Raw genomic sequence first — 13,761 nt, forward strand, 5'->3', positions numbered from 1 at the left:
TGGAACTGAACACTGTGCAATCATCAGCGAATATCCCTATTTCTGACCTTATGATGGAGGGAAGGTCATTGATGAAGCAGCTGAAGATGGTTGGGCCTGGGACACTGTCCTGAGGAACTGAACCTGCCAATCACATTGCAGTCGCTGGCGTTCCCTCTCCAAACAATTAAACGGAGTGACATTAAGCCTATTACTGACAAGAGCATTTCTGTCAAAAATGCAGAGCAATTGCTCCTTCTAGCCTTAAAGGGACGCACATCTCACTTTTCCAGCAGAACCGTAAATGTGCCTAACATGGTATAACCAGCCTGTTGCTACAAAGCAGCCCAGCAACTATCATGCTGTGATCAACGTCACGGGAGATCCCCTAGTATAAATTCATAAACAAGCTCACAGTTTTCGGTAAACTGCCCACACAAGAAGCATAATAAACGGTTCGTTTGATTTAATAAAATACTTTTTCGTTTTAATAAATTTGTTGTGCGCATCTTACAATAATTCACGGGCTGTCAACCAGGAATTTGTTTGACCCTTCGTGTATTTAAGAAGCAAATACCCTGTACACGCTCAGAGCCAGACTGAATGTATCATCTGCAATGTAAATATTAGAAACATGTACTTTTCTCCATTATTACAAATACAAATGCAATACATTTGCATCTCCATCAAAAGGTGTAATTGTATCTCTTTCTTTAAAACTGCAGTTTCCACTTAACAAACATAAATTGGTGGCAACTTTCCCAGACTGGAGCTCCAGCAGCGATCTGTTTATTACCCGACCATTTAAGCACATATACTGTTCATATCAGATTCTGAAAGTGACCAGGAAGCATATTTGAATATCACCAAGCAGAATGTAAATAAATATATTCTCCCTGAAGTGACTTCTCTTCAATCTCATCCTGCTGGCTTGCTCAGCATACAAGCCAGTCCCCTCATGTATAATTGGCTGTGGGGTTGGAGAGAAAGGTGAAAATGCGGAAGTTTCCACCCCGGCTTGGTCTTTTGATCATTAGCTCACAACCTTGACATCTTTCCCCGACCACATTCCCAGGATATAAACACAGGATTTATGGCCACTTTAAATTCAGAGCGGAGAGCCTTTGCTCAGAAGATCAACAGGTGAGATGCTGTTTATGTGAACTATTCCGGGTTCGGGTAATGTATTCGTTTTTCTTTTTGGCGAAGTTAATAGGGACCGACGTCCCTTCGAAATGCAGAACTATTTGCGGAAAGGCAGGATAGCACATGCAAACACCAGCGAATTTCATACTGCGGTTGTATTTGCACTGGGTGTTGCTATCTTTATATGTATGATGGCAGGTTATTTTTTTTCCCGTAAAAATATATCACGGCTGTAAAGGGTTTCACTTTAAAAACGGCTTTTAGAGTCCAACTTTAATGTGTTGTTATAAACCATGTGAGCCGGATTACAGTCATGTGTTTCGACTAACTGATTTGATTGTGCTCAACCGGTGAAACTTTCCTTCATGCGAAAGTAGATTTCTTGAAAGCACAGACTATTGATTCCCCTCAACAGTGAGTCCAGAGCTGTCAACATCAGAAAATGTTGGGGTTTGGGATGGCGCACATTGATTACACTATGAACTTATTTAAATGTATGGAGCCCTTTATTTTTAAGATGGAAATAAATCAACGCAGGTTATACTTTTATGGGGAATGAATGTGTGAGTGTCAATGCAATTATAGTACAGCTTGGCTCAATTGGTAGCATTCTTACTTCTGAGTCAGAAGTTTCTGGGTTCAAGCCCCACTACTGAGGCTGAGACTTTAGTGCAGTATTGAGGGAGTGCTACATTGTCAGAGCTAGCCCAGAGTAGGCAATTAAACCAAGGCCTGCATGACCAACTGGATGCACAAGATCCCGTGGCCAAGAAGAGCAAAAAGTTTTCCCTCCTTTTAAATCCACCAAAAAATAGATTATCCAGTCATTAATTGCCATTTGTATGTATAAATTGTTGCTGTGTTTGTCTACGTGAAAGTCAAGTGATTTGAGGCATCCTGAGGATGTGATGAGACACTATATAAATTCAAGTTCTTTCTTACTTACCTATCAATAATAGTGTAATTTGCCTCTGAACACTCATAGTATTACTGGTGTGAGACGTAGTGTGCACATCTGTGATTAAAAATGTAAGTCTCAGTACATTCAGGACTGCAGTATGGACCAATGAAAGTCAGCCGTTCCTTTAAAAATCGAAATGAGGTTCAGTCGTGAATCTCATTTCCTCTAGTATAGGAGTTCATTAAATCTAAGAAAATGGTGAGATACCTCACAACCAAACTTCTGCTTGTGTGTTACTAATATCACTTGTGAACAGATTCAGAGACTTGGAAAAACCCTTGAGAAGTTCACTAGACTTTATCTCATTACTGAACAAAATGAAGTAGTATCGATCATGACATAGTGCGGTTCAGCTCTTTGGCATCGGTTTGGGTGCCCACTTCCCTTTGGCTGAACCATATGACATCGTAATACTAGTCTACTGTGCACTTCATTTGCCACAGTGGTGTTATCAGAATCAACCTTGTGACTATTACATGATGCCATATATGCAACATGCTCTTTGGTAATATGGTGTAGTTTTTTCTTCTTTGCATTTTATTGCTTCACAAACTGAACTGAAGTTTACTACAATCTACAGAAAGTGCGTCCAAGCTTTTGTCTTCATGGGTCAAATAGATGCGTACCATGGAGCATCGGTGGTTGGGGGCGGGGGGCACACGTAAAATTTAAATCAATGTTACCATCCATTTTCATACATCACAATTTTTTGATCCAAACAGATCTTGGTTAAGCCCTTGGCATGCTCCAGGCCTAGATAATTCAAACAGGTCAAACCAGCAAATAAGTAAATACAAATGAGTTGCTTCGAGGGTCTGATTGCCAGGACTCAGACACCACACATAGCCCTAGGATTGTATGTTAAATACCCTTTATCTGCAGAAAATATGTGCATCACCACATTTCAGTAAGGAATTTGTGAGATTGCATTTGAAACAAATAAGCAACAACTTGCATTTATATAGCGCCTTTAACAGAGTAAAACGTCCCAAGGCACTTCACAGGAGCGTTATTAAATAAAATTTGACACTGAGCCACATAAGGACAGGTGACCAAAAGCTTGGTCAAAAAGGTAGATTTTAAGGAGCGTCTTAAAGGAGGAGAGAGAAGTAGAGATGCGGATAGGTTTAAGGAGGGAATTCCAGAGCTTAGGGCCTAGGCAGCTGAAGGCACGGCTGCCGATGGTGGAGCAATTAAAATCGGGGATGCGCAAGACAATGACAATGGCTTCAGTCTTCCCGATATTTGGTTGGAGGAAGTTTTTTCTCATCCAGACAAGCAGTGTGACAAATGAGCGAGTGATTGGAGGGGTCGAAAGAGGTGATGGTGAGGTAAACCTGGGTGTCGGCAGCGTACATGTTGAATCTGACATGTTTTTGGATGATGAGAAATAGGAGGGGGCCAAGGGTAGATCCTTGGGGGACTCCAGAGGTAACGGTGTGGGAGCAGGAAGAGGAGACATTGTAGGTATTCTCTGGCTACGACTGGTTAGATAAGAATGGAACCAGGCGAGCGCAGTCCTACCCAGCTGGACAATGGAAGAGAAGTGTTGGAGGAGGATGGTGTGGTCAACCATGTCAACGCTGCAGGTCGAGAAGGATGAGGAGGGATAGTTTGCCACGGTCACAGTCACGTAGGATGTCATTTGTGACTTTGATAAGGGCCCTTTCAGTACTGTGGCAGGGGCTGAAACCTAATTGGAGGGATTCAAACATGGAGTTACAGGAAAGATGGGCACGGATTTGGGAGACGACGACACTTTCAAGGACTTTGGAGAGGAAAAGGAAGTTGGAGATGGGGCGGTAGTTTGCAAAGACAGAGGGGTCAAGGGTGGGTTTTTGAGGAGGAGGGTGATGACGGCAGATTTGAAGGGGAGGGGGACAGTACCTGAGGAGAGGAAGCCATTAACAATATCAGCTAACGCGGCCAGGAAGGGAAGTTGGGTAGTCAGCAGTTTGGTGGGAATAGGGTTAAGGTAGCAGGAGGTGGGTCTCATGGTCAAGATGAGCTCAGAGAGGGCGTGAGGGGGGTTAGGAGTGGGGATGGACAGCATAATGGCATGAACTGTATTGCCCTAAGAAACGTGTAAGCCACAGGAAGAGTATTGGAAAATATATGCCATAACCTTGAATATTTTATCAGTATCTTAAACTAAACTTCAATTTGGGGGTGGATCATAAAATATAGTTTCCTTATCTTAAAAATTGGGAGAGGTCATTTGAAAGCTTGGAGACCCATAATGGGTCTAGTATTATTGTAAATCTTAAATAGTATTGAGCCTATGTATTCAAAAGTAGCTCTTGGATCATTAGAACCAAATTTTAAACTGGCAGGGATGCTTAAAATGTCTATCACATTGACGTTTCCCTTTGATGTAAAAAAAAACACTTATTAGAAGAAATCTTAGGACTGCATTTTTTTTCTCAAACCACATCATTGCTGGCACAGTATTTAGAGGCATGTTAATTCTGAACCCTACAGCCATACAGAAATCTTCAAAGGCTGAATGTTTCAGGTGTGCAAGAGGGAAAAAAAAAACAATATTGCAGCCAATAACAGTTTGAGGTATCAAGTGCCGAATTCATCAAGGCCTCAACTGGTACTTTACATATTGGGCCAGAAATTGCTTTTATAATAACGGTGAGCCTAACAACACTCGCTGTTATTAGTGGTGAGATTGAAAAGCAACTTCCGGCAACCGCACATGCTTAGTTAAATGTGGAAATCCAGAACTTGCTCTTGGTTCGCCAGTGATCTGACAGATTCGTATTAATGGGACCTTGCTGGCTGCAATCAATGGAATCAATGTACCAGCGTCAACTTGCTCTCCTGCCAGGCTGGAAACTAACTAATCTCGCCACAAAACAGGTAGGCTCATTTATATCAGATCTAAACTAACCTTTAACAGCGTGGTAAGCCTTAATGATTGCCAAACAACTAAAAATTAACTTTTAAATATGTGGAGTCTCATTACTCCTGATTTTAAGTTTTTGGACATTTAAAAAAAAATTTAATTTAATTTTTTTACTTTTTGCTTCTGTCTCTTTTATCTTAGTCTTTTAATCTTATCCTCTCTTTATTTCACTTTCTCTATGACATTTAATAATACATTTACTTTCCTTATCGGGCACTTCCTGGCTTATAGTCTGCACGGGTTTTTAATGAACTGCACTTCTTGGTTCTCACAGCGTGGTTTGCTTCAAGCTGATTGGTTGAGGGGCCTTAGAGATCCTTTCACCACTCACAGCCTGGGAAAGAACCCTGAAGTTTTTTGAACTCGCTGTTCAAGGACGTTGCCTCCAAATAAAATGTGGTGATTTAGTGGGTGATGTTAAATCTAATAAGTGACGAGCACTGCTGGTTTGCCAATCGGAGCAATTTCCGGTCCATTATATATTGAATCCACGGCCACATTCTAAATTTTATATATTATTAACATTCAGAAATCCTTTTATAACTTCTAATATCGTTAATAGCTTGTCCAAAAGCGGTTTCTCAAAGAGATTCAGGTGAAGCATTTGATTGTATTACTCAGCTTTTTATTAGGTATGGGTATCAAAGGATAGGAATCAAAGGCGGATAAATGGACTTGAGGTGCAGAGCAGCGACAATCTAATTGAATGGTGGAACAAGCTTGAGGGGCTGAATGGCCTACTCCCATTCCTGTGTTCCTTTTAACTTATTAACTCAAAAAAGATTTACTGAATGGGAAGCAACACTCATTTCAGATGGACTAGCACTCCACTAAAATCAGATTTATTTAATTAAAAATAAAGAGTAGGGCATGATGCACAACATCCTCTGTGGCTGTGTCTTAAAAGGAAATGGGATCAGAGAGGAAGAACTGGCCAGCACAAAGTGCTTACCTCACCTCCACAGCATTTTAATTCTAGCAGATTTCTCCCATTCATGGAGGAGGAAAGTTACATGGAGGGCGTTTAAACATCATTCGTGCTTTGTTTAGATTGAATGTGCACCTTGCTGCCACACACGGATGTCATGCTGCCACCCCTGCCTGTGAGGTGCCCAAAAATGCACGTCAAGCTCTACTGGGGTGAAGACCCCATGTAAAAGGTCTCCATCATCATTACAGCCTGGAAACGAGCATTAACTGGGTGCACTGATGAGGAAAATCAAGGTTGCATTGTGTAGTAAAAACCAATTGTTAGCGTGCACTGTTAGGTCATTATTAAGTCATTTGACAGAAAATTGCGTGTGTGTGTGTGTGTGTGTGTGTGTGTGTGTATACGTACGTACAAAGTATATATGTGCAGTACATATACTGCTGCAAATATTTTAGTGCTCATTGACCAGAAGTAGAAAAATCTCTAGGGAGAGAATACTAAATAATGTCAGGGTCATCAATAAGATCCCTGTCACTGAAATTAGTCTTTTTTTTCCTTGTAGTTTGATAACAATTTTGACAAAATTCCTAGTGATTTCCAAAGTCTCAGTGACCCAGGAGCATTATCACTGCTTGCCAGTAACATCATGAAGGGGAGAAGTAAGTGGGGAAATGAAGGGAAGAGAGAAATGGATGGCAATAAAGGGGACAAATTCATGGCAAATCATCAGTGCATCTGTAAGAAGAATCTTTAATTCCATCTGTCTGAGTTGCATTCAGATCCAGGTCCTAGAAGTGAAAGGGTAGACTACTGACTCACTCTACCACCCAATCCTACAGATGCCCTGAAATGTTCTTTAAAAGGTACCGGCAACTCAATATCTGAATTGGACTAAATTCAGATTTTAAAGAATTTATCTAGATGTCTGTTTTGGATTATGTTTATGTTTCTACAAATGTCTAATCACAAAGATTTTTAGCGAGGTTGAGTAACCAGCGACTAGAAACTACAGGAAGTAAAATAATTCGAATCCTATATAATCCCATATAAGACCGGAAATAAGTACTGGATACTGGAAGTTGCACTTATCCCTTAATGCAGAGTTCTTGGAGTTTGCAGGATATAACTGCTCATCTGAACTAGGAATATTATTCGAATCTGCCCTGAAGTAATTCTTGTGTTTGATGCTACACTCTACATTATTACCATCTCATTTCAAGGCCTCAGCAGTGTGCTTAAATTAAACCTGTGACCTTTTTGAAATTAACCCATTTCTTCAGTTTTTGCGCAAAGCAGCATACTGAACTTTTAAAGTTTTGATAAATCCATATTTAGTGTTAGTTCTTGATGGTCTTCAAAATAAAAATGCGTTTGGCAGATAAGATCTATATTTTCTTCATAACTGTTGTTCCTCTCTTTGCTTCTTTATCTCAAATTCTTATGCTGATGGGATCATAAGAATATATTTGCAGATTAGAGTTTTTCATTGGCAGATGTGCTAACTATCAAGTATTAACATTTATGAAAAATTGGGGCTTGAAACTCCATATTTGCTTTTCTCTGCAAGAAGATTCTAGCACTTCTTTTCTTTGAAAATTCAATTATTTTTATGCAGGCACCAATTAAACCAGAGATCTTGCCATCCAACACATATTAAGTTATTCTTTATAGAATCTCCCATTTCACCTAGTCCAACAACAACAACTTGCATGTATATAGCATAGGGAAATCTCCCAAGGTGCTTCACAGAGGTATAATCAAACAAAAATGTTCACCGAGCCAAAGAAGGACACATTAGGAGGGGTGACGAAAAGCTTGGTGAAGAGGTGGGCTTTAAGGACGGTCTTAAAGGAGGCGGAGGGGTATAGGGAAGGAATTCACAGTGGGGTAGTTGTAGAGCTGGAGGAGGTTATGGAGATAGAGAGGGGCAAGGCCAGGAAGGAATTTAAACATGAGGATTAGAAATTTAAGTTTGAGTCTTTGGGGGACAGTGAGAACAGTGGTGATAGATGAGCAGGATTTGGTGTGGGATGGGATATGGCAGCAAAGTTTTGGATGATCCGAAGTTTATGGAGGATGGAAGGCTGGCCAGGAGAGCATTGGAATAGTCAACTCTGCAAATGACCAAAGCATGGATGAGGGTTTCAGTGGCAGATGGGTAGGGGCAGAGAAGGGTGATGTTACAAAGGTAGATGTAGGTTGTCTTTGAGATGGAGAGGATATGGTGTTGGAAGTTGAACTAGAGGTTGAATAGGATGCAGGGGTTGTAAGAAATCTGGTTCAGTCTGAGACAATAGCTGGAGAGGAGGATAGAGTCAGTGGTGAAAATACAGAATTTGTAGCAGGAGCTGAAGATGATTGCTTCTGTCATATCACTGTTTAACTGGAGGAAATTGTGGCTCTTCCAAGACTGGATGTCAGACAAGCTTAGAGGTTGTGGAGGATCGAGAGAGGTAGAGTTGGGTGTCATCAGTGTGCATGTGGAAGCTGACCCCATATCTGCGGATGATGTCTCCAAGGGGCAGCCTGTAGATGATAGCAGGGATAGTTCCCTGGGGGACTCCCGAGATGATGGGGTGGGAAGAGAAGCTATTGTTATGATTAGATAGGTAAGAGTGGAACTGTGAACTATTTAACTATAAGCCTTTTATGTGGAACTCTGTCAAATGTCTTTGGGACGAGTTTGTAGAGCTTTGCACTGTCCAGTTGGGTTGTCATTTCCGTAAAGAGGTTGAGGAGGTTGGTCAGGCTAGATCTTCTCCTTCCGAATATATGTTGACTGCTGTTTACTGGATTATTGTTGTACAGATCATCTTCAAGTTTACACCTGATAATCGATTCCATTATTTTACATGAATGGGTCTTTAATTACCTGTGTTTGTTTTGTTCCCCTTCTTAGAATATGGGGATCACGTTGGCCTGTTTTCAAGCTAACGGCATCTCACCAGTAACCAAATCTCCTTTGGTGTTGGACCACTGATTGTTGCAAATTCAAAATTTGCAGGCATTGTAAGATTTTACATCATCCTCAGGAACCATTTTTCTGAAGCAATGATTTCCTTTTCTCATGTCTATCCTGTCCTCTATATAGTTTGGTCTTGGTAAAAGATGGCTGCCCTCCCTATGCTGAATTTCTTTTTTTTATAAACCAACCTTTTTATTTCGCTTGGAGGATATTTATGGGACTGTGTTTGCTTTAGCAGGGCATCTAATGGCGTCAATCGTTAGTTTGACCTGCCTCTGCACCCTTCAGCTTGAAAATAAATTGCCCACAAAGTTGCTGAAAGTACGAGCTGACAACAGCGCAGCAAGCAAAAAAAAAAGGACTAAAGGCATTTGGGGCTTGATGAGCAGGTCATTCAACAGGGTATCTCCTTAAACTATGAGATTTAAGGATTGGGAAATAAACACAGGAAAGACTAAGAAGGAGGGTGAATTAAAGGGAGTAAATTCAATGTCAAATCAGGTACAGAAAGAGAGGGAAAGATTGGATCAAGAGAGAGAGGGAAAAAAAAGAGACGGAAAGGAAAAGTAAGAAAATGACATTTTAAATTTGACGTTTTTAAAATGCCCCCAAAAAATTAAAAACCTGAAGGAATGAGGGTGGATCTTCTGCTCGCCTACCTCCATGTCAAAGGGATGTGTCTGCGTGAGTTCCCCAGCTACCCCAGGAATTCTGCCCAGTATGCCACCCGATAGACCCAGTGGAACCCACACCTGCTGTTGGGAGCGACTTTCCTTATAGGCCTTCCAACTGCCCCAGAAGACGTCAGTAAAGGATTTGACATGGGGGTAGGCAAGTGGAAGATCCGCCCTCTCCCTTCCCATCAGAATTTCCCAGTTTTCTCTCTATAGGATAGAATCCTGGAGGAACCGGGTTCTGCCCCATTTTCTGGCTTGCCCACCTCTGTGGTAGTTACACTGTAGCCAAAGCTTGAGCGGTATTTCGGGCTTATTGTCTTTTGGATAAGAGGTTAAAACAAGATCCCATCTGTCAGCTTAGGTTGACATAAAAGATCCCATGGCATTATTTTAAGAAAAGCAGGGAGTTCTCTTGGCATCCTGGCCAGATTCTTCTTTTAGAGGCCTACCCTTGTGTCCCTTTGAGGCAGAGAAAACATTTCACACTTATCTGCTTGACCTGATAAGGGACCCAGGCTTCTAAATTAGAGTAGCAGGGTGCCACTCCAATTTTCTGAGCCCCCGTTGGGACAGACGCCACTGATACACCCTTGCAGGCATTGGCTGCCCACCCCAAGTATGCAAATGACCCCAAGGATTTAAGGCAGGATCTGCATCTTTATATGTGGGTGCCTGTGAGGCCTGCTTGGACACGCTTAAGGCCTGCTCTGTCGTACTTCCATTGGCTTAGCAGGCCGATCGTAATTTCAGGCCCAGTATCTCTGACAATGCTGTAGTCCCTCAGTACGACACTGAAGTATCAGGTCTAGATTATGTGTTTAATCCACAGTGGGGCTTGCAATCCACAAATTTTCAGACTCTGAGGCAACTGAGCCTACCTGACAATCAATGAGAAACGTATTGTCGCATTGTTGATGATTTCTGTAGCTGATGTCTCCAATGCTGTTGTAAAAGATGCACCTCTCAACTGCAAGAAAACTCTGTGTGTAAATAAGACCTCGATTCACATTAAACCTCTGAGTGCCGACTCGTGCACCTGTCAGAACAAAAGTCCAGCAAGGACTGGCTTGAAATTTCAATCTGAAACCCTAAGCATCAGAAATAAATTGTACGTGGAGGAATGCTGACCTAGCAGGAGTGAATTCTTTGCATCCATGAAATGTTCACACTAATACACCTGGCTACAAAGTGCATTTCAGTGTGCGTGCATTTCATTTGCAGGTTAATTTCACACTGATTCTATATTCCAAATTAAATATTTTTGTGCTTGTGTATGCTCTTGACCGTTATGTACCCACGTAAACCAAGATGCAAGATTTGACCCATAGTCCAAAAGGGAAAGTTAAAGCCGAATTTTTTCAGAGGCTTAGAGTGATGGAACATTTATTTTAATGACTGTAGAATGTGTGGGTTTATAGGGATATTTCTCTTTTAAAGTTATTTCCTGTAAACATCCCAGCTGTTCAGTTCAAAACTAAGTCAGTGATTTTATTAAGTATTAAACACTTTCGGAGCAAGTCCTGAAGTAAATATTTGTAAAAGGGCAAAATGCTCCTTCGAAGTTCCAAACCCAAAATTGCATAGCAACTCTTTGCCGTAACTCAAAGGAAATATCCTGTTTACTGAATTGTGCATTATTTCTGTTTTATTAAGTCACCAACTTACTCTCGGGAGGGCTTTAATTTCCTATGGTAGTGCCAATAGTTAACGTGCTCACTTAAAATTGCTTTGCGTGCTGTTTCAAAGTAATTACTAACCCATTTAAAACGCACAGATTAATGACTGTGTTTTATTTTAAATAGCTCACAGAGCAGTTGTACACAGTGCAATGGTTCATGCATTTTTCAAATGAAATTAAATCCCATTTATTTTCATCTGTAGATTTATGCTCAAAGTGCATTCAATTCTACTTAAGTTATAAATGATAGTCATTGAAGATTGAGAACTGTTTTCTATCTTCACCCATTGAGTTAATGAGAGTAGTCATTTTAGCTGTTAACTACTGTTAAGTAAATACCCTTTGGGTCCATATGACACTACCCGCCTCCCCCAACTCCATCCCTCGCCCTTCCCAGGCCAAATTAAAAAAACATTTCAGTTCACTAAAATATGGCTACTTACTTCCTGGGATAGTATTAATGGGATAACTCATTTCAAGCAGCATCCATTCTGCTGGTCACAGTCTGGTTATTTCACTGAGCAAATGGAGCATTTACTATCATACCAAATTGAGTCAATCTTTTAATATGATTTTGCTCTGTCTCATCAATAATCACCAATTCCCAGCTCCAATTACCTCAGATTTATATAAACTGTATCTAGCTCTAACTGCTGAAAGCTCCAGGTTGCAGAAGCCACCTTCTGCTGAATCCTAAATTGGATAGGGCTTTTAAACAGATGGTCCTGATGCATTCTGTGAATGGTCAGTCTTGCTGTCAATTGTAAAACAAAAATTGTTACTTATTCCTCTATTCCCCTCACAAAAATGTATATCTGAGAAAAGTTTGAGTTGTTTGTGCATGGCTTAATTGACAACCTTGTTAAACAACGGGCCAGAAATTGCTCTGAGCGGCGAACGAACAGCACTTGCTGCTCCATAGATTTATTCTCATCCACAAACTTAACGCCTTTAGTGCGGGAACTTCCTGTAATGTGAACCTGAAAGGAGTCTAGCGTTCTTCCCACGAACCTAGGACCTATGTGGCCAACAAGAGGATCCCTCTCTCCCCTTGACCAATCAGATTGCAGTATTGTTGACAAGCCGTGAGGAGTCAAAACCTTGAAGTCCAAGCTACAAGAGTAAAATCATTGTAAAAACAGTTAGAGGCAGTGAATTAAAGAGAGGGTAAGAAATGTTGAATTAAAAGACAGAGATATGTGACTCCACATTTTTAAAATTTAATTTTCAGTGCCAGTGAGGTTGTTCGGCAGTTATTAAGACCTATCATGCTGTTAAAACTTAGATTAGACCTGATGTAACTGAACGTACCTTTTTTATGGCAAGATTAATTAGTTTCCAGTTGGGCAGGAAAGCAAGTTGGCGCCGGTCCATTGATTGCAGCCAGCGAGGTCCCTTTAATGCAAAGCTGTCAGATCGTCGGCGAACCAGGAAGAGCAAGTTCCGAATTTCCATGTATGACTGTGCATGTGTAGTCGCCAGAACTTGCTCTTCGATTTTGCCACTAATAACAGTGAGCGCTATTCGGCTCGCCATTATTTTAAAAGCAATTTCCAGCCCAATATTTTACAAATTTTGTTAAGTGAGGATAACTGAATCTGTGTAGTCTGCCATTTAAATGAGGAGAAACGTGAGATCCAAGTGCAGCTGAATACAATGAGGTGCCATGTGACCTAGAAAACTCTACAAAAACCAAACTACATGTAGGAAAATCAGACTGTTGTTGTCCATTTTGCATTTATTGACAAAACGGATCACCACTGAAAGCACAGGTGATTCAACCAAAAAGAAAATGGTTGGAAACTCTGCTCAGGAATTGTAGTTTTTTGTGACATGTAATACATCCTCTATTATTAGGGACTGCAAGGGTCACTGTATCCTAAAATACATAGAAAACACAGATGAATTTTTGATAAATGGACACTAGATAAGTGAACAAAATGTGACGAGTGCCTCACTTGTGACACACTTGGTAAGAATTGTCTGAGGTAACAACGCTCATCTGTGTTTCGATCAGACCATCTTCTCAGACGTAAGAGTTTGTGGGGAGGAGCACTTACAAAGAGAGAAAACAAATTTCTCATTTGAGAATTTTAAACCAGTAGAGAAATGGATTTTTTTGGTCAAATAGTAACATTTACTGTAGCTTCCAGATTAATTTCTAATGAGTTTGCATGGACTGGATTGTCAGTCCTGACTTCATAGAACCTTACAATGTGCAGAATGTACCGAAAATTTGTGCAGCTACGGAAGCTGGATAAAATGCAGAATCAGGAGCTGGAAGAACTTCATACACCTCTTTTCTGTAGGGATGTGTTTTATAATGAGCTCATTTTCCAGCTTTACCTTTTGCATTTTCCTTTTTCAGTTGGCAGTACTCCTCAACAATAGAAATAAATAGGTTAAAAATCTGCCAGAGTATAGGACATATCCTTTGATTTGATTTCCTCTCCCTGTAAAGACCTGTTATTTTGAGATTCCCCTGCATTCAGGAGCCTTTCCATTTATGA

The 13,761-nt window shown here is 40.8% G+C and overlaps 1 protein-coding gene across 2 annotated transcripts in view; it reads left to right on the forward strand.

Annotated features, from left to right (window-relative positions):
• The first annotated feature begins 1,035 nt into the window (after positions 1–1,035).
• The window catches only part of dock8 (dedicator of cytokinesis 8), a 233,949-nt gene continuing 221,223 nt past the window's right edge, over positions 1,036–13,761 (forward strand). For both annotated transcript variants that reach the window (XM_067983264.1, XM_067983265.1), the window contains exon 1: positions 1,036–1,122. In XM_067983264.1, the coding sequence (XP_067839365.1) occupies positions 1,073–1,122 (50 nt within the window). In that variant the 5' untranslated portion in view covers positions 1,036–1,072. The remainder of the gene's footprint in view (positions 1,123–13,761) is intronic.

The sequence above is a fragment of the Heptranchias perlo genome, chromosome 4 (assembly GCF_035084215.1).
Source record: "Heptranchias perlo isolate sHepPer1 chromosome 4, sHepPer1.hap1, whole genome shotgun sequence".
Lineage (NCBI taxonomy): Eukaryota > Metazoa > Chordata > Chondrichthyes > Hexanchiformes > Hexanchidae > Heptranchias > Heptranchias perlo.